Genomic DNA, 22,160 nt, shown 5'->3' with positions numbered 1-22,160 from the left:
AGTTGGAAACAGTAATGCAGTTCCAATGCTGGTGTGCAGCTGGGCTCACTCCCAGGCTCCCAGGACACTTCACTTACATGCCAGCTCATCTGGCCTGGTCACTGCTTGCACACTAGTGTCAGTTGCCAGCCCCATGGACACATGGGTCTTCCAACTCATGGTCTTTAAGGAAAGGATTTTAGTAAGACAACAGGGACAGACTGTGCTGATCAGGTGCAGGGTGTATCTACCGGTGTACTTGTCTGATGCATGAGCAGATGAGTGCATGGACCAGCTGACTATTCTCACATAACCAGCTCTCTTTTCCTCCCCACAATCAACTCTGTTTTCCTCCCCGTATCCCATAAATCCCTCCTTTTCACCTTTGGGTTTCTCCCCTGAACATCCCACCGTGAGTCCTGTGCAATCTCAAAATGTTCTTCCCCTCCATGCCATAACATGTCCCCCATCCCTTGCCAGCAATGCCCCTTACTCCAGATGGTGATAGAAAGAGCTGCTCCGGATGACACATCTTAATGGGTCTCATGCTGGGACCATGGAGCTGATGGCTCTGCTGGGACAGCCCTGGAAGGGACCTGGACAAAATACTTGTTTCTTGGAAGCCCTTAATTTGGGTTCCCACCTGCCAGGAAGTCCCTGTGCTCGTCTGGGCATGTGCAGATGGCTTTTGAGGGGATGATGGCCCCCCGGGATGGGGGGAATAAAACACCTCCAGTGGTTGCTTCCAACCTCAATCATTCTGTGATTCCGTGATCCTGTGCTATCAGTGTTGGCACCACACTGATCTGATAAGCGGGGGATCATGCAATTTATTTCACAGATAACACCAGAACAAACACAAAGACTTCCTAAACTAAAAGCGTAACCGATATCTAAACCGAACATCGCGGACAGGCTGCATTGTCCCAAATCCCCAGCGGCTGATGTCTATTGCTGGGATTTCCTCTTCTCTGTTGACCAGCTCGAGGTCATACAGACTCAGCATCAAGAATGCAAACATTTTAATTTCAGTGGAAGCGAAGAACCGCCCGGGACAGATGGATACTCCTGCCCCCCAAGGCATGTTGAAGTATTTCAGCCTCTTCCCATTTTTGTAGAAATATTTCTTGGTGCCATCTGGGTTTATGAAGCGGTCGTACCTAAATTCATGAGGCTCGGGGTGAATTTCTGGGTTCATCTGCACAGACATGTGCGGGAACAGAGCCACCCTGTCTCCTTTGCGGAGGGTGTACTCTGTCCCACTGCTTGTCTTCAGGCTGATGTCCTCCAGAACAGCTCGGATCAGTATTGGGGCTGCAACCAGCCTCAGGGTCTCCTCCAGGGCACTGTCCAGAACTGGAGTCTGGTTTAACATGTCCCTAGTGACAATTGGTGGGCTCCCTGGCTTCACTTCTTGGGCACTCTCCCTTGAGACTTTATCTACCTCATCCTTCACAGCTTTCATTGCTTCTTCATGTTTCATTAGGTACAAGAGAAGCCAGAAGGCAGTTGGGCCTGTATTGCCTTGGGATGCCCAGAGTAGCATAAACATGAAACGATCCCGCATGTACTCGGGGACACCATTTTCTGCCAGAAGCTGGTTTTGATCACTTATCCACCCACTGATATTGTCCTTTTGCCAGGTTTTCTTCACAGACAGCATGCTCCAGAAGAGTCTCTTCAGTCGTTCAGCTTCTATTTTGTCCTTGGGAGGCAGCACAGCAAAGGCCAGGCGAGGGAAGAGGCGGTCGTACTTCCGAAACTCATGGAACATCTCGTTGGAGTGGATGCGATCTTGCTCATTAGCTTTCTCCTTGTTTTCTGCCCCTTGGTGTGGCTGGGTGCCATATAGAGCCAGGTACCCAGCTCTGAAGACAATATTGTAGCAGTAGTGGAAGAGGCTATCCTCTTGCCACACTCGCTTCTCCTCTCCTGAGCTCAGGTTGAAAAGCATCAGCTTCTTAAAGTTCTCCATGGTGGCTTGTGTCATGACAGTGAGTCCATCTCCCATCAGATGCTTCATGCTTGATGCATGAGTTATGCTGTGGTTGGCTTCAGTGGTCTTGTAGCCAAAAACCTGCAGGACGAGTTTAGATGCAAAAGTCCTAAAATCTAATTTAGATCGTGATTCCTTCACAATGGCTCCGAAGCAGGATGGGTCCAACACAAAGGTGAAGTAATAGCCACCAATCAGCACTGTGAAAATATCCCCATGTTTTCTCTGCATCTTTTTCAGAAATCTTGAAGTGTCCTTTCTGAAATCCAGAGCATACCCCAGCCAGGGAATGATACCTTTGTCAAGAGGTGGTTCACCAGGTCTCCGCCTCCGAAACATACCCAGGAGGTAAAGCCCACTGAACAGTGATGCTATCAAGGTACAGAGGAGAATCTCGAACAGCGCCATGAGAGCTCTGTGCCCACCCAGGACGTTGGACTACAACTAGGTTGGGGCAGAAACGTGCTTTTTATTCCCATCCAGCGACCGGTATGCGGATGTGAAGCTGACAACCTCTGTCCCTATTGGCAGGAAGAGTTCACCTTTCCCCTGTAAAGCACTCCAATGTGTACGTCCCCCTTGATGAACACAGATTTTTAAGGTGGAAGGTAGGTTGTAATAAAGCTGGAGTTACCACGCTGCTGTGTAGGGTGAATGGGTTTTGATGTGTGCTCTGTAGCACCTTAAAAAAATTCTCTTTCCTAGGCAGCATGGAGCTCAGGTTTTGAAAAAGAGGGTTCAGAGAATTTCACTCAGTGATTTCTGCCATTAAGATCATGCTATGGGTACATGCTGCAGGCTGAAAAACTGAAAGAAAGAGCAGATGTTGGAAATGCTACTGGAAATGAGCTCAGGACCAAGGGAAGGGGGTTACAGCTGAGCTAATTCAGTCTCAAAATAGAAGAGAAGGAAAGGTCTCTAACATTTTGATGCTCTCCCACACACAGTGCCCCATGAGTCCTTTCCCAATGAACACTGCAAGCACTGCTAACCCATACGAGGGTAAACCAAAGCAGGTCTGCTTGCCCCATGACTGATGAGGGCTTCAATCAGTTGTGTTTGCTTTGCACCAGATGAGTCTGGAGTCTGCAAATGGCCAAGCCCGCCTCCTGGCTGGAGAGCAGCAGTGCCTAGGATGGATGCCAGCACTTTCTTCTGGGCCAATGCATGCACACTCGGCACCTGCAAATCAGTCATGTCCCCTCCAGCCAGCGGAGTACCCCCAGCCCTCTGCGCTCCTGCTCCCATCCCTGTACTTGGCAGGTTTACTCATCTTCCCTTCTGTTTCCTCATCTCTCTTGCTCCTCATTCTCTGGATGGAGTCTGGGGATGATGCCAGGGACCTCATGCCCCATCCGGCACTATGCCTCTGGGTGCTGCCACCCTGATCTGCACAGCCTTGGTCCCAGCCACTGGCACTTGGACCTCACAGCACCCTCATGCAGGATAGGATGACATTGTCACTCTCTATGTGAAAAGATGTGGTAAAACAAAAAGTATTTAATAGAATGTAAAAGAAAAAGTATGTAAAAAGGAGATAGGACAAACTGCTGTGAGCAGGCATTGGGAATGTTGCTTACAGCCCCTTTTACATCCCCCCTTCCCCCATTTCCCCCACCTTTGCCCTTCCCCTGAGCATCCCATCATAAGGTTTGCACAATCCCACGAGCCCTACTCTGTATGGGATCACAATCTTTTTAGTTTTCACTTCCCAGCTGCATTCTCCTTCCACATTCCCTCTCAGTGACCTGACCCCTGCAGTGACGGACACATCACAGTATCAGCTAAATATTTACTCTGGGTTTGTTGGTTTTCTGTTGGGTTTTTTGTTTGTTTGTTTGTTTGCTTAAAAATTCCCAGCCCTACCATTTTGGAAACAGTTGGCAAGAAACAGCAGTGAAAACGATCCACCTTCCTTGATTAACTCGAAGCCCTTTTTGGTCCTGTAGTCTTGTCTAGTGATAAAATTTAGGTGATAAGTGTTTTCTTTTAAATTTTTGATTTTATTTGTACAGTTTTAGGCAGCTCCCAAGTTCAATAGCTCTCCAGGCTGGAAAGGGCCCATGTAAGGTTCAAGAGTATCTGGGGTGTATAATATCTTTAAATAAAGGTCAGCAAACTAGTAACTTTGAATTTTAAGGCTATATAGGCTAATAAGGATTGGCTAGCAGCTATACGTGCTCTTCTGTTCAAGGCCATGCTCTCAGTCTGTGGTGTTGCCAAGCCAATATTTATATTAAAGATGGTATCTGTGGGTCTTTCTATCCTGTCCAAACAAATCTTTGAGAAGGCAAATACCTCCACCACTGTTCTGCTAAGCACAGTTGGGGTTTTTTTGATCTTTCTCACTGGTTGTTACTGCTTTGTACTTTGTTGTTGATCAAACTGATCTCTAATCAAAGATCTATCCCTTGGAATGACATAGTTTCCTGCTCAGCAGACCTGAGTGTGACACAGCTCTTCATAACGGAGAAACCTGTCATTGGTCAGATAGCTCCATTTAAAAGTGCCTAATTCCTCATGTTGCCTCTCCTGGAAGACAAAGCGATGAGCTCGGTTGAACACAACTACCTGGCAGATGGCAAAAGCCAGGAGAAGTAAAGCCACCCTTGAGGCTGAGCTTCAGGCCACCTGTGTCTGGCCTGATGAGTGTGGCAAAACCATTCCCCAGCTCGCAGCACAAGCTGGAGGATGACAGAACGGTTCTCCTCCATCAGACCCTTCAGACCCTTTGGGATCTAAGAGGGGAGAAGTTCCGCACAAGTTTCAGTTTGCATTTTAATGGCACAACATGGAGACAGGCTGCTCCTTCGTTCACTAATGCCTCACATACTCCAGACAGGGGCTGGGCTTCTTCCACAAACATAAAACCTGGTCAATCCTTTAATAATAATACCAGTTACAACAGAAACAAATCTCTCATGTACTTTTCCAACCCCAGTGTGGACAATCCTCATCTTGATGCTGGTGCTAGGATGAAATATCTGGTTACTCACCAACTCCATCACACAGCCATGACCAGTAAAGTACAGTATAGAGCGCATACACACAGTCTAAATAATGTAAATATTTATCATGCGTTCGTGATACTCAACATTTCTATCTCTGCTGCGTATCTGCTGCAAGACTAGTTTGTCTCTTGAAGGCTGGATGCCAAAGAAAGCACTTCTCCGGAAAATGGCCGGGGGATCTTCCATAAATATGACCTGAGTCATTTTTTCACAAAGGCATATAGAAAGGGGTTAAGACAGCAGTGGACAAAGGACAAACTCTCCATGATCTGCATGGCATAGTCCAGTCATCTATTGCTTTCACAGCTCCTGATCATGCCAACATCTTGCAGGGAGTGAAGGATGAGGACAATGTTGTAAGGGAACCACAGGACAAAGAAGACACCCACCAGAGTAAGGACTAAGCAGAGTGCTCTCTTTGAGCTAAGCACCTGAGTGAGGACACACGCTATGCAGGAATAGCAGAACATCATGAGGAGGAAGGGACAAAGGAAACCCAGGGTGTTTTGCATGACCCAAAAGACAACTTTCCAAAATAAGTGATTCTGGCCATAATAATGGGCATACACGACGGTTTTGTTGTGGATTTGTGTTGTGCTGGTGAAGAGACCATCAGGAATGGATAGAAGTATGGAAAGGACCCATCCCACCAGCAAGATGAGGATGGACTTCCTCCATGTCATGGAGCTATTTGGAGAGCAAGCATGAGCTATCTGCAGATACATGTCCAGACTCATGCAGCTCACAAAAAAGAAACCACTGTAGAAATTCACAGTGTACATGGCATTTAAGACCGGGCACAATATGTCCTAGGGCACCCTCTGAGAAATGTACAGAGCCCAGAAAGGAAGGGCTAATAGCAAGAAGTCTGAAACCATCAAGTTCAGCAGATACACCTCAGTCAACTTCTTTTTCTTCTTGATGTACATAATGAGAACAATAAAGAGGAGGGCATTCCCAGCCAACCCGACCACGAAGACCACAGTACAAAATGATGGCAAAAATACTCTGCTGAAGGAGAGTACCTCTTCTTTTTTTGCAGGGGCCATACTGCTTGTAATCCTCCTCATCCAAGTATTCATACGGATAGTCACTCGAATTGGCAGCATCCATCAAGGCTGCAGTGGTTGTTGTTGCATTTGACAAATGGCTGCCTAGGAGCAAAAGACAACTGAAGGGGATCAAAATGTTATTCCAATTCACACAGGAAAAGCAAGCATCACATCATGGAGCATTTTCCTTTAGTTCATGGGTTTAAATTTCTGCCACTTTCTGTAAGTATTTTGTATCCTCTACTCCTTGGCCTTTCCCTATGGCACGGGGACAGCTGTCTACACATAAATATGAAAATAAACAAAATAAAATAAAATTAAATGAAATGAAATAAAATAAAATTCAATTCTGGTTTCCTTATTCTGACACATTCAAACTTGAAAGCAAAAGAGCAGTCTCCTCTGACATAACTCACCACTTGCTCCTGATGCCACTGCAAGCTTTTGAAAAAGTTTCTGCTCTAAATTACAGGAAATCCTCCACAACACCTTGTGGTAAGCTGCTTTATATTCACCCGGGTCACTACTGAGAAAGCAGCATCTCAGTTCTCAGTGAAGCAGAACCTGGCACTGACACCTTTATGTTGGTGTGGCTGCTCCCTCAGGTGAAATGCTGAACATCTCACTCCTGGTTGAACACTGATCCCTCTCAATGCCAACTCCAGGACACCAAGCTATGGATTTTTGTAAAAGGTATTAGGAAGTGGAAAATATGGATTCATAAAATCATAGAATGGTTTGGGTTGGAAGGGACCTTAAGGATCATCTAGATCCAGCCACTTGCCGTGGGACACCTTCCACTGGACCAAGTTGCTCAAAGACTTAATGAAGGTAAGGACATGTCAGCATCAGAATCAACTCCTGAATCAAGGTCACAGGTAGAGATTTAGCTGGAAGGATGTTGCTGGAGTTGATCCTGCATGAGAGGATGCATGGGCTGAAACACTGCTGACCGAGGAGGGTGAGGGCCATGAGGTCAGCCACTCCCCAGGACTGAAGGGTGGTGTCAGTGTTTAGACAGCTGCAATCCAGATTTCAGGAAATGATGACTGATTTGGAGAGCTTCCTACTTCTGCAGTCTGATTTTCAGAAAAAAAAAAAATAATAAAAAACCCCACACAAGAACACTACAAGGGTTTCATTTTCTAAAAGCCATCCAAACTGGGCAACGGCTGTCACTAAAAAGCCCATCTCGTGCAGTGGGAGATGGGATCTGCCTGAGCTACCTCCTGTCAGTACCATGAAGTTCATTGTGGGGTTTAAAAATCAAGCCTCATCTCCAGGCTCTGACAGTAAACCAGAGCTGTTGCAGAGAAAAATGGTGCAGATACCACTCTACCCCTAAACCATACCATTTTTGAGCCATGGCCAAAGATGCCCACCTTTATCCTGGGGCTTATTCTTCCAGCAATCCCAAACCAGGCATGACTGTGTAGCTCCCTGCCTGCACTCCTGCCTTGCTCTCTTTGACGATATTCCTCCTGCTGCCCAGGAGACCTGCAGCCACCAAGTAATGAGAAAATGAAACTGCTGGTCCCTGGTTGTGCTACACATCCCAAGGGGTACATACCTCATGGTGGCTCTGCAACTTCTAAGTATGGCTCCCTCCCCACAAACACCCCAGGAAAGGGGGCACCCCCCCCCCCCACAGGTTAAGCAAAGCACCCAAGGCTCAGAGTGGGGTGCTGAGGAAGCCTGTGGGTGTTCAGCTGTAAGGGGTGAAGTTGTGGACAAACCTGTTGTGGTCCTATGTCTAAAATTGTTCAAATACGCATTCCAGGCAGTTCCAGGCAGCTGAAAAGAAAACAAAATTTGTTTTGGGATGGATTGAAACGTTTTCTTGATGTCTTGCAGTTCTTTGGTGAGTGCCACAGGGCTCTTCAGACAGAGCAGTCACAGACAGCAGAGATCTGCTATGAGAGAGTGATATAATAAGACTGTTATGGGAATTAGCTTTTAGATATATATATATATTTCAGAGAAAATCCATGCTTATCTATATGCAGCTCTGACTGTATGCCTTTGAAAGGAAACCAAAGCTTCCCACCCTTCTGAACACAGCTATACCCAGTAAGATTTGCAAACACCTCTCCCCACACACCCTCTGCTCCTGTAACAGGACAAACCATCTCCAAAGTTTCCATTTCTGGGTCTCTTCCAGACCACCAGGATGCCTTTTCTCCCTTTGCCACGTCTTCCTCTCTCTGCACCATGCTGGCACTGACATTCACATGCCCATCCCATAGCTCATAGTGGAAAACTGACTACATAGGCTGAGCTCAGAAGTTAATTCCAAGCTTGCTGAAGCACCAGTGGCTAGGAGCTGGCTCAAGAAGAAAATAGAATCTCCCCAGGTTTCTCATGCTGCTTTGTTTACAAGTAAGAAGGAGAAAATGCACTTACAGGAGCTTCTTCTCCTGTTCCCATCCTGCCAGACGCTTGAATCAACTTTTAGGAACTGCTTTTACTTGAATAAGAGCATGGTCAGGAAATGTGAGTTCAGTGTGACCTCCCTGGTTTTGTTCTGCCTTTCCTGGTGTTAATTAGTGGGTGACAGCACTGAAGGAATCATCTCCAGCCCACATCTGAACAGGAATCCCTCTACAATATCTAGAATTGGCACCTGCACCCAGAGTTGGGCTTTGGCACTTGAGATACCCCTGAGGACACAGCGCCTTCTGCCACAGGTGCCATGAGGACCCTCCTTCATAAACACAACTTACTCTTGTATAGACTTCACATTAGGGATGACCCAAGCTGCAACAACCAAGGATCCATGTCAGCACGGTGTGAATATCACTGGTGGATCTCGTGCACCCCAACATGAATGGGCTGAGCAGTGAGTCCTCCCACAAAATAGTCTGAAGTAGGTTCTTCTGGGATTTTCCAGACCAGGGTCATCCAGACAAGCACACAGACCAGCCACTTGCTTAAAGATAGACAGTTGCTTTTGCTCTTCTTCTCTCCATTCTTTCATGCATACTTTTCCCCCGTGCTCCTTGATCCTTCCCTTCTCTTTGCTCCCATCTTCCAAATAAGCCACATTTTTCTTTCTCCCTGTTCCATCTGGATTTGCTGCATACCAGCCCCAGATGTGGCAACCAGTTCCCTCTTGTTATTTTGTTTTCTGAAAGCTTTCATTAGTGGAAACATTTGTGGTTGTAGAACAGACAGATATTAAGATTAGATCATGTCCACCCTGCCCACGTCCCAGCTCCCCTGGGTAGGACTGGATCTACTTGGTCTCTGCACTGAGAGGCTCTCAGGGCTGAGCCCCTGCTGTAGCAAACTGCATTTTTTCCCAGGAAATCTGAATAACACATGCTACTTGTGTGGCGCAGAGTCCTCATCCCCTGCAGAGATAAAATGGCTACCAGTGGGGCCGTCAGGCCCTGGCAGCTCTGTGGGGACAATCACATGTCTTTGCAGGCAGTGACAAAGCCTTGCAAGTGGTACCAGAATAACGAGCTTACTGCTATGGTTGAAGATGGAGAGATCAACAACAGCAGAGATGTGCCAGCCTCCTGGCACTGCCACAGGGATGTTGGGGGAAGCTCCATGGCACAACCCTTTGCTTGCTTGTCAAAGGTGTCTCCGATGAAGTGGATTGTTGGAGAGGTTTTAGAGCACCACTGTGGCTGAGTGGTCACACTCCAGCTCATTTCCTTCATCCCACCATCAAACAGGGTCACAGGTAGCACTCTGACTGTGCCAAGGCCATCCTCCATGCCAACTCTGGTGTGCTTTATAAACCCCAACCCACCTTGGTAAAAACGGGAGAACAGAGCAACAGGGATGACCACAGCTCCAAATCCAACCTGCCCCACAGTAGGTGAATTCGCAGAAATACGTTATTTTTACCCATCTTCGTGTTTGCTGCCATCAGCTGGTGTAAATGTGTGTCTGCATTTAAAAGACAGCCTATAATATATATATAGGTAATGTACAGATTAGCAGAGAGCAAGAAGCTGCTTGCAAAGCTGAGGCACCAGACACGCACACAAGATGCTACAGCTGACAACAGTTTCATTATCCCAGCAATTAAAATGAAATAAGTTTTGTGTTTTAATTGAGTTTCTCCCCTAAAGCACATATCACGCAGATCTGCAGGGATTTAAATGTGCCTCTAAGAGTCACTAGAGAAAGTAGCCTTCATGGTAATCTATTACAAGATTTTAACTCAATTTGGGAGCTGGTAATTGCATAGATCTTTTAAATTTATTTTATTTTTTAGACTCTGCAGAGCCTTAATGGCTTTGGCAATTAAGGTAACCAGATTACTGGTAATGGGGAGCACATTTAGAGAGATACAGTGGCTACCTGAGCTTTCTTTTATGCTTCTGAAAATGCTGTGTCAGTGGTGGGGTGGCCCTGCAGGAGCAGCAGCTCTACGTCCCCCGCTGCTCAGAGATGGGGAGACACAAACACTGCACCAGAGCACTGCAAAACCAGACAGCGTTTTTGGAGAAAAGGACTCTGTTATTTTGCTCTGACAAGCTGTCCCCTGGTTTATGTGAGGGGGTTAGGCATCTTCAGGATCCTAGAAGATTTTTCCACCTGCCCCAGAGTCTGGTTCGCTTAAAGTGAGAAGCAATCTGTAGGTTGTCTTCGGGCTTCAGAATCCACTGCCTGGCATACAGCAGGTACAAAGCGAGCTCTGCTTGATATCTGGAATTCAGGAAAAAATAGTCAACAAGACAGTTGACTATCAAGATAACCAGACCGATGGAAAGCTGGCCTCTGACTTTGCCCTCCGCTACGGAGCTTCCACCTGATGTCACAGTGTGGGTTCATATTGACATTTGAAGTTTTGAACTGGGGTTGTTTCCCCTGGAGAAGAGAAGGCTCGGGGGGGACCTTATCACTCTCTACAAGCAATTGGAAGGAGGTTGTAGTGAGGTGGTGTCAGTCTGTCAGTCTCTTCTCCCAAGTAACAAGCAATAGGTCAAGAGGTAACCTTCCCAAGGGGAAGTTTAAGCTGCGCATTAAGAAAAATTTCTTCATTGAAACAGTAGCCAAGCATTGGAGCAGGCTGCCCAGGGAAGCGGTGGAATCACCATCCCTGGAACTGTTCAAAACCGTGTAGATGAGGCCCTTGGTGACACGGTTTAGTGGTGGACTTGGCAGTCCGGGTGCAATGGTTGGATGTGATGAACTTGAAGGTCTTTTCCAACCTAAATGATTCCACGATTCCAAGTTACAGGAAAACTTTAAAGCTGTTTTCCCACCCTGCAGATGACAGCCTAAACCCCTGCTTTCGGGGGTTCAACCCGGAGCCTCTGCGCTTTGCAAACCCTAGGTACTCGTGCGCGGCCGCGCTGGTGAAAGGGTCCAGCTCCGCGCAGGGCCGCGCCCCGCTGCCTGCTTAGCAGGTCTGAGGGGCGGGCAGCGGCTGCGATGCGATGGGCTGGGCTGCTCTAGGCGACAGCAACGGAGCCGCACCATGCCTCCACGCCCGCCCCAACGCGAAGGGCCCCGCGATGACACCCCGCCCCGGCCCGCAGTGACAGCGGCCTCGCTCTGGATTGGCTGTCGGTGGGCGGGGTGCCGCGCGGCATGCTGGGAGTCGTAGTTCTCCGGCCCGACCCGAAGGAACCCGGGGCCACGGAGGCGGGGCGCGCCCTGCCAATAAGAAGCGGGGGCGGGGCCAGGCGTGCATACGCCGGCCGGTATCGGGATTCGGGAGGGCAGCCGCAGTGGCGGTAGCAGTAGCGCGGTGAGGATTTGTCCTTGGAGGGTAAGTGGGGAGGGGACCCGAGGTGAAGACCCGAGAGCTGGGGGAGAGTATCGGGGACAGATAGAAGGGCAGGGGCCCGGGGTGGAGTGAAGGTGCATGGGGCTGGAGTGGGGCAGAGGCCTTGTGTGGGGTACGAGGGCCTAGTGCGGGTTTGGGCGGGGGAAGGCAGCCCGGTGGTACCGTGGGGTGCTAGGTCCTGTCACATGCCCACCCGTGGCAGAGCCGCCCCTGTGGGTGCCGCACAGGTGCCCCGCGCCTCCCTGCTGCGGGATGGGGCAAGTCAGGGCAGTGATGTGCCCCATGGCCACACGAGGTGAAGGTCACGGAAGCGTCTCGCGGTGGACAGATTGCTTCACTTCGCGGTATCCTTCCCTTGTGTGCATCTCACCTCCGGCTGTTTCCGCCTTTGCAGCGTGACGGAGGGGTGGGGGGTTTGTGTGTGCCCTCTCAGGTTTCCTTCTCCGAATGAGTCAGGCTAAAATATAACTTCCATTTAGCAAATAAGGGTGTAGCGGTAGGAGGCACAGAAAGGCCAAATCCTTTGGCCTCCAGAGGCTTGCGTGTTTAGTTTAAAACCCAGGCAGTCTGAAATGGCTGCTAACCGGGGAATACAGCCACATTTGAAGTGCATCTTTTCATGTTAATTTAAGCCCGTGCCTAAGTTAAATTCCTGGTGGCTTATTTCAAGAGCTTGGAGTACATTCATGTGCCCCCAGGCTGTACGTGGCTGCTGAGCCTGTTAATGGCAAAACAGGAACAATACAGGTAGAGGGTTTTGTAGCACAGACCTTTGTGCTGTTGTTCAACTGTGCTGGCAGAAACAGTCACTGATTGAAGAATGATGCTTGAGCATCATTCTTGGTTCTTGGTGCAGCTGCGATGGGGACAGGACAAGAAGCTGGCAGGTTTTGGTGTATGGTCTCTCTCTGGTTTGGTGATGATGGCTCTGTGAGTAAAGCCCTCCTCATGGCCATTGCTGCTTTTTCTTTAACTAGGGGGCATGTGAGAAATCACCTGTGCTGCAATGGAAACTGATCATCCTCCTGATGTGCCCCCACATGAGTTTGTGCCAATCAAGGGCTTCACGACTTGCTCTGGCTCCTCCACAGCTGCCATTTTACATTCTTGCATTCTCCAGTAGGCGTATGAAACCTCATTGAAGTGGTGAATGAGGTGGTAAGAGGTGTAGTGACCAACAAGCTGCCAGGTAGGGCTGACCTTCTGCAGCAGCTTCGCTTTCCCCCTGAGTGCTTCAAGTGTTGCTATTGGCAGGGAGTGAAAGAGAAGAAATGAACTTCTCTGAGGTCAGAGCTGCTGTTAGGGAATTGTCTGTGGAAATAAAGCAGTGTGGTAGAGGATGGAAGTCCTGAAAGGAAATGCAGGCAGTGACCAGAGCTTTCAGCAGCTTCTCACTGCCTATGAGGGGCAGCTGGGGTCTGTAATTGTGTGAAAACCATGGCAGAAATTTGTTGCTTCAGTACTTTTCCTTTTTGTCCTGTCTTTTCCTTTCCTAGTATGCAATGATCTTGCTTTCCAGGACTTCACTTGAATTAATTTCATGTGTATGTAGCTCATCAGCTCAAGTCTAGCTGTTGTGCTTTTATCTTGCTACTCAGTTCACTCATGGACTATGTAATTTATTTTTCTAAAATAAAGAATTTATTTTTCTAAAAGTTGTCTTAACTTGGTGTTTCTAAATCCTGAAGAGAGACTCTTTGTCTTCACAGCCACTATGTCATCTGGCCAGGAATCCATTTTCCCTGAATATGAGACTGAAACCAGTCAGACATCAAAGCTATTAAGAAAATTTAAAGAGACGCCATTTGTACCAATTGGTAAGTATAAAGATGAATAAATGTGTTTACACATAGATCTTTCTTTTCATGGGCAATCAGTAGGGTTAATGCTGTTTACCTTTTTCCCCCATTCATGGGAAATTACTTTGAAATTACTTCGTTGTGTAGGCTTTTCGTATGTTGACAGCGGTATTCCTTCTGCCCAGAATGATGTTTGCTCTGCAAGAAACAGGGAAATTAATGAGGCTTGTTAGCTTAAATAGAAACCTCAGAACCTACAATTGCGAGTGGAAAAAAAACAAACACCAAAATAAAACAAAAAAAACACCCAACCAGCAAACCCTGAAAGATTGATTAGGTGAGCTTAAAAAAGGATGTTTAGGTGATCCTGTTAAGCGTTAAAGACTCTGTTTTCTAGCCATTCTGGAGTGTACGGTTGGTGGGAAGGACGTGATCTTTACGAAGTGACTTTAAAGCCAACAAAATACAAACTAGAAGTGTCTAAAATACAACCTGCCAGCTAAATGTGTCACCCTTCTCTGCTGCTATCCTTAGTTTAAAATGCATTTTCTTAGTAGGTTTTGCAGTGCTTCAGCTTGAGGAGGCTGTTAAGAGTTTTCAGCCTCTCTGCTGAGACTCTGAGAAAGCCTCAGAGGAGGAAGGAGGGTCAATTGTGTTCATCCCAAGAGCTTTCCTCTGACTGAGAACCGCCTCTGACGTGAGACACGTTTTGATTTCCAGCCACCTAAAATGGAGAGCTGTCAGGTCACTTGGGGTGAACTGTTTCAGGCGTTTGCCAGCAGATATCTGTCACCGGTCCGTGTGGTCACAGGACTTTGCTTTCCAGCTTCCTGGGGTGTACTGTGAGCTCTGTGAGTTCAGGTTCTCCTGAGCAGATTGGCACAATTTAACCTTCAGCCTATGCTGGAGCTAGTTTGAATGCCCTAAAACTCTTAATTGGTATTTAATGAAGCTGCCACGTGGGTCGTGCACCAGTGAAGGGTTTATGGCTTCACAAGTGGAACTGGTGATACTCCTGTTCAGGGAGACAAGCTGTCCAAGCTCTCGTTGGTAAAATATACACTACACTTAAAACTTGGCAGCCTCCTTTGTGCTATGTAAATAATCATCCTAAATAGGAAATGAAGTGGATGGAATTGGGAAATCTTGTGCACTGGCACTCTGTATTCCATGAGACCATCAGTATACACAGGTTGGAGCTGGCACAGCCAGGGCTGTTGCTGATCTGTTGAAGAACAAAAAGTTAATTCTATCCCTGTGAAAGAGACCTGGCTGAACCTCTTCCCCCCACATCACAGGACAGTAACACGACTTGTCCTATCCCAGTGAAAGCTGTCTATGTGTGACAACACCTAAAATAGCAACCTCAGTAGGACAGTGGGTATGTCAGGCTGCACCCACATGCTGGGGATTAGGGCTGCAGCTGAGTAGGATTCTTGGATGTGAGCTTCTGTCCTGGAAAGAGGATGCAAGCAGCACTTACTCCTCCTGAAAAATATCCAGGGAATCGGAGCTACTGCTTTAGCATTTTAACACTAGCGGACATCCTAGAATGGTTTGGGTTGGAAGGCACCTTAAGGATAGGAAGAAGTTCTTCCCCGTGAGGGTGATGAGACAGTGGCACAGGTTGCCCAGAGAAGCTGTTGCTGCCCCATCCCTGGCAGTGTTCAAGGCCAGGTTGGATGGAGTTTTGAGCAACCTGGTCTAGTGGAAGGCGTCCCTGTCCATGGCAGGGGGATTGGACTTAAGCTATCATCATAGAATGGTTTAGGTTGGAAGGGACCTTAAAGACCATCCAGTTCCAAATGCCCTGCCACAGGCAGGGACACCTGCCACTTGACCAGGTTGTCAAAGCCCTGGCCAAGTTACAGCTGGAGTTTAGACAGCAGGCAAACGAGATCTGAAGATCTCTAAAGATCTGTATTCTTGCCATTGTTACCAAAACAGTGAGGCAAATAGCTGCAAAAAAAAAAAAAAAAAAAAAAAAAACCAGAGGAAATTTTAATTTATTGCAGCAACTAGCTCATTAGCTCATGTTTGGGAAGGATTTACTTGATCATGTAAAGACAACCACAAAAGCCTTTAAATACCAAACAAAGAATTTTTCAGTGTCTAAGGTTGCCTCATAAGAGTACCCCTGTTCTGCCCTAGCCATTTTTATGTAAGATTTTGTGTGAATGACAAAAGGTGCCTCTGAAACTGCTCTTTTCTTGTAGGAAGCAGGAAATCTATGGAAAGTATATGAAGACCTGAAATGGTATTTACCGCTACAGTCTTACTTAGTCTTGGATCATTTTCTATTATATGGATTTCAGTTGAACTGTTTTGTACCATCACATGGTTGACTGGTTTTGGCCCCATGAAATCCTGTTTCTGCTTGATGTCATTTAATTTAAAAGCTATTTTTATATTTCATAATGTAACATCATATAGGAATTATATGTTCTCTGTAGCTTGTCTCTTTGTGTATGAAAATGACTATCTCTTGCTCTTCTTTGCACTGACTTGTGCATAGAATGAGGGGACACTTGAGTGGAATCAGTAGACAGGGCAAGACTTGTCATCCACATAGAAACAGCAATTTGACCAAACCATGCTTATTTTAGGACAGGGGGAAACACCTGAAGTTATGCCAGGGGATGTGTAGCTTGGATATTAGAAGAAATTTCTTCACCAAAAGTGTTATCAAGTGTTGGAACAGGCTGCCCAGGGAAGTGGCTAAATGGCCATCCCTAGAGGGATTCAAAAGACATGCAGATGTGGCACTTAAGGACATGGTTCAGTGGTGGCCTTGGCAGTGCTTGGTTGACAGTTGGACTCAATCTTCAGGGTCTTTTCCAACTTAAATAACTCCATGATTCCCAGGGTATTTTGTTTAGATGGGTCACTTCACACATCCCTGACGTTGATCTCAACTCAGAAGGATGCTTGCCTCTTTCTTGCAGGAATGGCTGGCTTTGCCGTGTTGGTTGGGTATGGGCTGTACAAATTGAAGCACAGAGGTGACATGAAAATGTCACTTCACCTGATTCACGTGCGTGTGGCAGCCCAAGGCTTCGTCGTGGGAGCACTCACGTGTGGTGCGTACTGAACAGGAGGACCTCTTGCATCTCTTCTCTTAGTGGTTTACACAGCGCACATGAAATGTTGGGGTTGAAGTGTGCCATCTGTCACTTTCTAGGATGTGTATGTTCATGACTGGTGTTTGCTCAGACTTCCTAGAGTAGTGTGAATTTTAACTACACATTTAATATTAAGCTGTGCTAACTCTGAGAGTAGAAGTTTTGACTGCTTTTAGACATGGAAAGTATGTGAGGTTCTGCAGATGTTGAAATTAAGAGGCAAATAAAATGAAAGAATGGTCTGACATTAATATTTCCCCTTGTAAATATGTTGCTGTTCCTGAATACAGCACATTGGAAGATCAGTTTATGTAGACTGTAGTATTATATATTTTTGTATATATATTTTCAGGACTGAATGTACCAGTGTGTACAGCCCAGGTCTTACCTAAGTATTTCAGCTACGTATGTGTGTCACTGCCTATCCCATGAAACACTGTTGATACTGTATTCCCAGAAGTTACAACAGAGAAGTCTGACTGCAAAGCAAAATAGAATTGGCATTTTCATATACAGTATAATTTCCTATCAGATTTCTCTGTATATGAAGAAGTCGGTGTTCATCACTGCTATTAAAAAAAAAGAGAAGGGAAACATTATTTCATGGCTGAGACTCTCTCTTACTGTTCAGATTGAAACCTGTTATTTCTTGTTTAACAAAGCTTTCTGGTTGTGTTGGTATTTCTGTCTTCTAGGTGTGCTGTATTCGATGTTTCGGGAGCATGTGCTGAAGCCCAAGGAGTAGCAGAAAGCTGATTGAAATCTCTGTCCTGGTGGTGGCCTGTGTACTGCAGCTACAAACCTCCTATCAAGGGGTTCTTGAGGAAAAACAAAAAACATGATATTGGAGAATTGCCCTGTATATATTTGGTGTACAGAACACTGTCTTGGAGCTGGCAGCCTAAATGATTGTGCACTGGGGTAGCGGGTGTCAGGGTCTGCTTCTTTGGTTGACATTAGCATATCCCAGCTTTTAGGGGATATAGCAGAGTACAATGCCTTTATCTTCTCCTCAATTATCAATTCTTTCCTAAAATTGGTGGCTTCTTTTGCTGCTGTTGCCCAAAACCACAGTCTGAACTAGCTTCTCTGAGGCTTTGGGCAGCATGTGGAGGCCAGGCCTGTAAGTGTTGTGAATGTTTTGCTGTCATTTTCTATCTTGTGTATTTGTCAGCCTCCAACTTTGTAACTTAGAAGCTTCTAGTAGCACTAAACGATTTCTAAAATATTGAGAGAGAGATTAACATTTTTTTTTTGTTGTTATTTAAGGCGTAAGTATTCTGTATGTTGCAGCTATTTAAATGTTATATTTATTCATTGTTAATGAGGACACAGGCTCCCTATTTTTACCATAGATTTTCAGACTCCTGAATAGCTATATTTTGTAACTTTATTTAGTGTTCTTCTGAATAATATTTAAATGTAACATTTAAAATAGATATTGTGGAAATTAAACCTTTATTTGGTGTTCTAATGCTTTCAGCTGAAGTACATGATCTAGCTCTGATTTCTGTGGTATCATTCCCTATGGAAATTTTTAACCGTTTAAATCTGAAAAGGCCCCATAATCTTTGAGGTGTTAAAACCCTTGTCCGTCAATTGCTACTGTTATTTTACACTCGGACCCCTTGTATCTCCAACAGCAGTCACAAAAATAAATACGTTGAGAAATCCAATTTGTAAAAACCTCATTTTCTCCTCTTAGCTTACATTCCATGGTGACAGTATGATGTCTCTGTAGCAAATACCACAAGGTCTATACTGCAGCTCTGTCTGACATATTGTACAGCCCAGTGGGAGATAAAACGTGAATAAATGTCTGAGCACTAGAGGTAACAAGTGTTTGGCTATGGATTTGTTGGGGGGCGCGCCCCCTGTGCGTGCCTCCTGTTGCAGAGGGATGAGGTGAGCTCCTGTACCTGGATGAAAATCCCCTGAGAGGGCGCGATGCTCCTGGAAAGAGCATTCCCTGCCGGCACAACTTCGCTGTCCTCGGCTGCTCTCACAGCTCTCCCTCAGCGCGGACGAGCGGCGAAGGCGGAAGGAAATGTCCCTCCACCGCGCAGAGACCTTTCCCCGTCACCGCCTTCCTCCCCCCTCCACGGGGCGGGATAAGTAGCAACTCCATTCGCTCCACCGCCGCACCCCGAGGGGCCGGGCTTCCACCGGGAAGGGGCCGTCCTGTACGCCGCTGATCGGAGCTATCATGGAGGCTGGACTGAGGGGTAGGGCGCATGCGTGGCCCTGCCCTGGTGGCCCGGGCGCCGTTGCTATGGGAACCGCTTGGGGCTGCGGCTGGGCCGGGAGCCGGAGCCCGAGCGGCCGGGCCCAGCGGGCGGCCAACGGGAAGGGGCGTCTAGGGGGGTCCCTGCCGCTGCCCTCGGGGCCCGGGAAGGCGGTTTCGGTAGGCAGAGCGGTGGGGAGGTGCGGGGAAGGCAGCGCGGCCCTGTCAGGCCGCAGGACAAGGCGGGCGTTGCGCGGGGGAGAGAGGGACTCCCCTCGCCCCACATAGCGGACCTGCAGCAGAACCCCTGTGCCAGGTTTGGATTCGGTGCCCAGGCAGGTTGTCGGGCTAAAGATTGCCCTCTGGCCATCGTTCATACCCACGGGGCTTGTGTCCGTGCAGAGGCTTCGGACTTCGCTCTTTGCTCTTGTCATTCCATAGTGCACCCTGTCCCGGTGCAGGCTGCAGTGCTTCCCTGCCCACACAGTACGGACAGGCACAGAGGGACGTGGCCCGCGTTTCTGCCCTTCATCAGGATGGTTGCTGCCCTAGGGTCAGAAAGGGCGTGTGTTAATTACTCAGCAAAAAGCCTTTTGATAGTTTTTACTGATTGTTCTTCCTAGACCAAAGGTGCGCTTGGGTTTTTTGCTGACGGTAAATGTCAAACAGCAGGAGAGGCGGCTGGAATACGTCAGAAAACTGCTCATCTTTAGTCATACTTAGTAAAGCTGTTTATTTAAATGATGTGTTTAAAAACATTCAAAAACATTTCTTTTTGGATGCTAAAGTGGAAAAGGCCCCAAAACTTTTTGGAAGAGTGCTTGAAAACTGTTTGTAGGAAAAGGCACTTGAAGCAAGGCAGTGTGTTTAAAGATCCCAGTGGCTGAGAAGAGGAGGTGACAGGGAAGCTGTGCAGAGGCCAGTGAGGCAAAACTGCAAAGCAGTTGTTAGAGGAGGATGTTTTTCAAAGAGATGTTGATCTCTGCTTGCTGTCTCTTTTTATTTTCTTCTTGTTATGCTTTTAGTAAACAATGGAGTCAAACATAAAAGAGAACGAACATTTTCAAAGCCAATTTAAGGCTTATCAAGAACAACAGCAAAGGCGGCTGCACAATCTAATGGAGAAGAAGGAAAGGCAGAATGGTCAGAAGGGTGATAACGGCAATACAAAAGAGACATTCAGAATCCCGAATGATCTAAACCTCTTCGAAGCAGGGCAACCTTTAGATGAAGATGGCGGCAAAAGGTAAAGCTGTAGCAGCACCATTTCTTCAGGAAGCGCCAGAAGTGTATTTAGCATACAGTCTTATGAAACTTGTATTAAGTGGGCAGCACGCTTTCTTTCTTCACGTATCAGGCTTTCAGTATACTGATGTCGTGGTTCCAGGGCTGAAAGTCAGAAACACAGCAGTGTGCCAGCTACTAAGAAGGAGAAAAATGACTGCTACTGCTGAACTGAGAACAGCTGAGAAGACTTTCACTGCCCCGAGAGTGTCTATCCTTAGAGCACTATGATGTGCACTTTATTTAAATATCTCACAAATGAAGAGTGGAAGGACAGAGGGGTTAAGGGTGACATGCTATGGGCAGCTAGGTACTATCTGTCAAAATCCAGTCATTCAGGATCACTAACACTGTTTGTTAGTTCCTACCTAGCCTTGTAAACAAACAGGTTCCCTATGTGAATAATTTCCAGAGACAGATAAGGACAAAAAAGCTAACAGGTGCACCCCGGAGGCCTGTAAAAAAGTATTTGCCTGGCTATCTTTGCACTACAACCTGACTTAGTAGATGAAAAGACAGCCAGCTATGTAGGAGGGTCTCAGGCAGAGTTGCCTCTTGGTTAAGATACTTGACAGGGTTGTACAAGGCAAGGTTTTAAATCTTACTGGGGACAGGCAGTTGGGTCTCACCTTGCCTATTGGGGCAGTATCTGGATTAGCAGGACATTGGACATTCTGGTATGGATCTCCCTTGATCTTGTTTTTAGAGCTGAGTTTCTGGAGCAGAGAATTGAAACTTCAGCTGAGATAACTTATCTTCCTCCTAGGATATAGTTGGTCGGTCTTCCCTTCTAACCCAACTGATTTTTTTTTTTTTTTTTACAAACTAGAACAGGTCCGAAGTTGGACACATTCCAAAGATGTCTGCAGTGTTGGCTGTTCAGGGATATGCTCTGTGTTAGTGGTGAAGCCAGCTGAAGAAATTCCTGCTTCTGCTTCCCCCTTGCAGCTGTGCTGATACAGCTGTTTGCTGGAAACTGGATTCACTTTCTGAAGCAAGAGTACTTTTATCTTAAGTCATTTCAATGAGAAGGAGCTGGCAGCTTTGCCAAAACCAGCAAATCACGGGTGGAAAACCACAGTTAGGCATATACCTTTGAAATAGTTTTCTCTCCCAGCATCTGGAGTTGGGAAGGGCACCTCTACCAAAGTTTATCAAGCCACTCACCAAGGTTTACTCATTCCTAAATGCTGATCTTCCCTCTGTGTGACTCTGGGCAACTCCCTGCTCAGCTTGTTTCTGAGAACTGCTTCCTGAAATGCCCAAGTGCATTAGCTGCAACAGACCTTCTGTGCAGATGCAGGGAGTCCAGGAGCAAACAACTGAAACTTGCAGGTGCTTCTGGAAATGTAGTGTTCATGCTGCTCAGGAAGTCTGTGTGGAAATGGGGAACTGCTCTCTCCATTGCATCATCCATTCCATACTTTACACATGGGTCCCTCACTATGGGTGTTGGATTTGCCAAGTTATGCTTCTGAAGTGACCTCTACCAGCTGTCCTCTTCCCTTCAACATTTTGTTCTGATAGTATATGAAAGATTACTATGGAGATCTGGGGTTTTTAATATATGTTTATTTATTTATTTATTTGTTTATTTTTAATGGAGAGGGAGACTGATTCCCATAGCTCAGATGTTGATTTGTCTAGTGGAGGAGAAGGCATAGGTGCTCTCATTGCACATCCTGGTGCAGTGTGCATTCCCTGACATGCAAAGTACAGGAGAGTTGCAGCAGTTTTCTGTTATTTACAGCTATTATGTACCTCTGTTTCCAGTGATGCTGACTGTTGAAAGTCCCCATTTGACATTGCAGGTGTAGCAGATTTATCTGGATTGTCCTTTGCTTATGTACTTCTGTGTTCAGCAAAAGAGGGCTTATGAGTGTATCAAGTCCAGGCAGAATTTGCTTCTGGAATGGATTCACCAGGATGTACTTTGCA

The 22,160-nt window shown here is 46.7% G+C and overlaps 4 protein-coding genes across 11 annotated transcripts in view; 2 read left to right on the top strand and 2 right to left on the bottom strand.

Annotated features, from left to right (window-relative positions):
* Nucleotides 1–789: 789 nt before the first annotated feature.
* On the bottom strand, nucleotides 790–2,434 carry LOC136009217 (5-beta-cholestane-3-alpha,7-alpha-diol 12-alpha-hydroxylase). Its single transcript, XM_065669274.1, has one exon. It carries the CDS (start codon nucleotides 2,381–2,383, stop codon nucleotides 854–856), a length of 1,530 nt encoding a protein of 509 aa, XP_065525346.1. The 5' UTR covers nucleotides 2,384–2,434; the 3' UTR covers nucleotides 790–853.
* A 1,523-nt stretch (nucleotides 2,435–3,957) lies between these two features.
* Nucleotides 3,958–8,518, bottom strand: ACKR2 (atypical chemokine receptor 2). Its single transcript, XM_065666938.1, is given in 4 exon segments — nucleotides 3,958–6,023; nucleotides 6,025–6,140; nucleotides 7,775–7,832; nucleotides 8,442–8,518. Coding segments are annotated over 4 exon segments (1,173 nt in total). The 5' UTR covers nucleotides 8,466–8,518; the 3' UTR covers nucleotides 3,958–5,048.
* Nucleotides 8,519–11,664: 3,146 nt separating this feature from the next.
* Nucleotides 11,665–18,390, top strand: HIGD1A (HIG1 hypoxia inducible domain family member 1A). Of its 3 annotated transcripts, XM_065666935.1 has the most exons (5): nucleotides 11,676–11,775; nucleotides 12,771–12,982; nucleotides 13,503–13,610; nucleotides 16,538–16,672; nucleotides 17,410–18,390. In XM_065666935.1, the coding sequence occupies exons 3-5, from the start codon at nucleotides 13,508–13,510 to the stop codon at nucleotides 17,457–17,459; spliced, it is 288 nt and encodes a 95-aa protein (XP_065523007.1). In that variant the 5' UTR covers nucleotides 11,676–11,775; nucleotides 12,771–12,982; nucleotides 13,503–13,507; the 3' UTR covers nucleotides 17,460–18,390. The 3 variants fall into 3 exon arrangements, with proteins under 3 accessions (XP_065523008.1, XP_065523006.1, XP_065523007.1); XM_065666936.1 differs by lacking the exon at nucleotides 12,771–12,982 and having other exon boundaries at nucleotides 11,665–11,754; XM_065666934.1 differs by lacking the exon at nucleotides 12,771–12,982 and having other exon boundaries at nucleotides 11,674–11,775.
* A 472-nt stretch (nucleotides 18,391–18,862) lies between these two features.
* Nucleotides 18,863–22,160, top strand: part of CCDC13 (coiled-coil domain containing 13) — a 35,597-nt gene continuing 32,299 nt past the window's right edge. For 5 of the 6 annotated variants that reach the window (XR_010609978.1, XM_065666932.1, XM_065666933.1 and 2 more), the window contains exons 1-2: nucleotides 18,992–19,118; nucleotides 19,964–20,184. Coding sequence is in view for 5 of the 6 variants with exons in the window: in XM_065666932.1 (XP_065523004.1) it covers nucleotides 19,970–20,184 (215 nt within the window). In the remaining variant the exon portion in view is untranslated. Of the gene's footprint in view, nucleotides 18,940–18,991; nucleotides 19,119–19,963; nucleotides 20,185–22,160 lie in introns of those variants that run through there. The other variant, XM_065666930.1, reaches the window with a different exon arrangement.

Source organism: Lathamus discolor, chromosome 2 (assembly GCF_037157495.1).
Source record: "Lathamus discolor isolate bLatDis1 chromosome 2, bLatDis1.hap1, whole genome shotgun sequence".
Lineage (NCBI taxonomy): Eukaryota > Metazoa > Chordata > Aves > Psittaciformes > Psittacidae > Lathamus > Lathamus discolor.
Note: the sequence above shows the minus strand (reverse complement) of the source record. Positions and strands in the feature narration are given on the sequence as shown.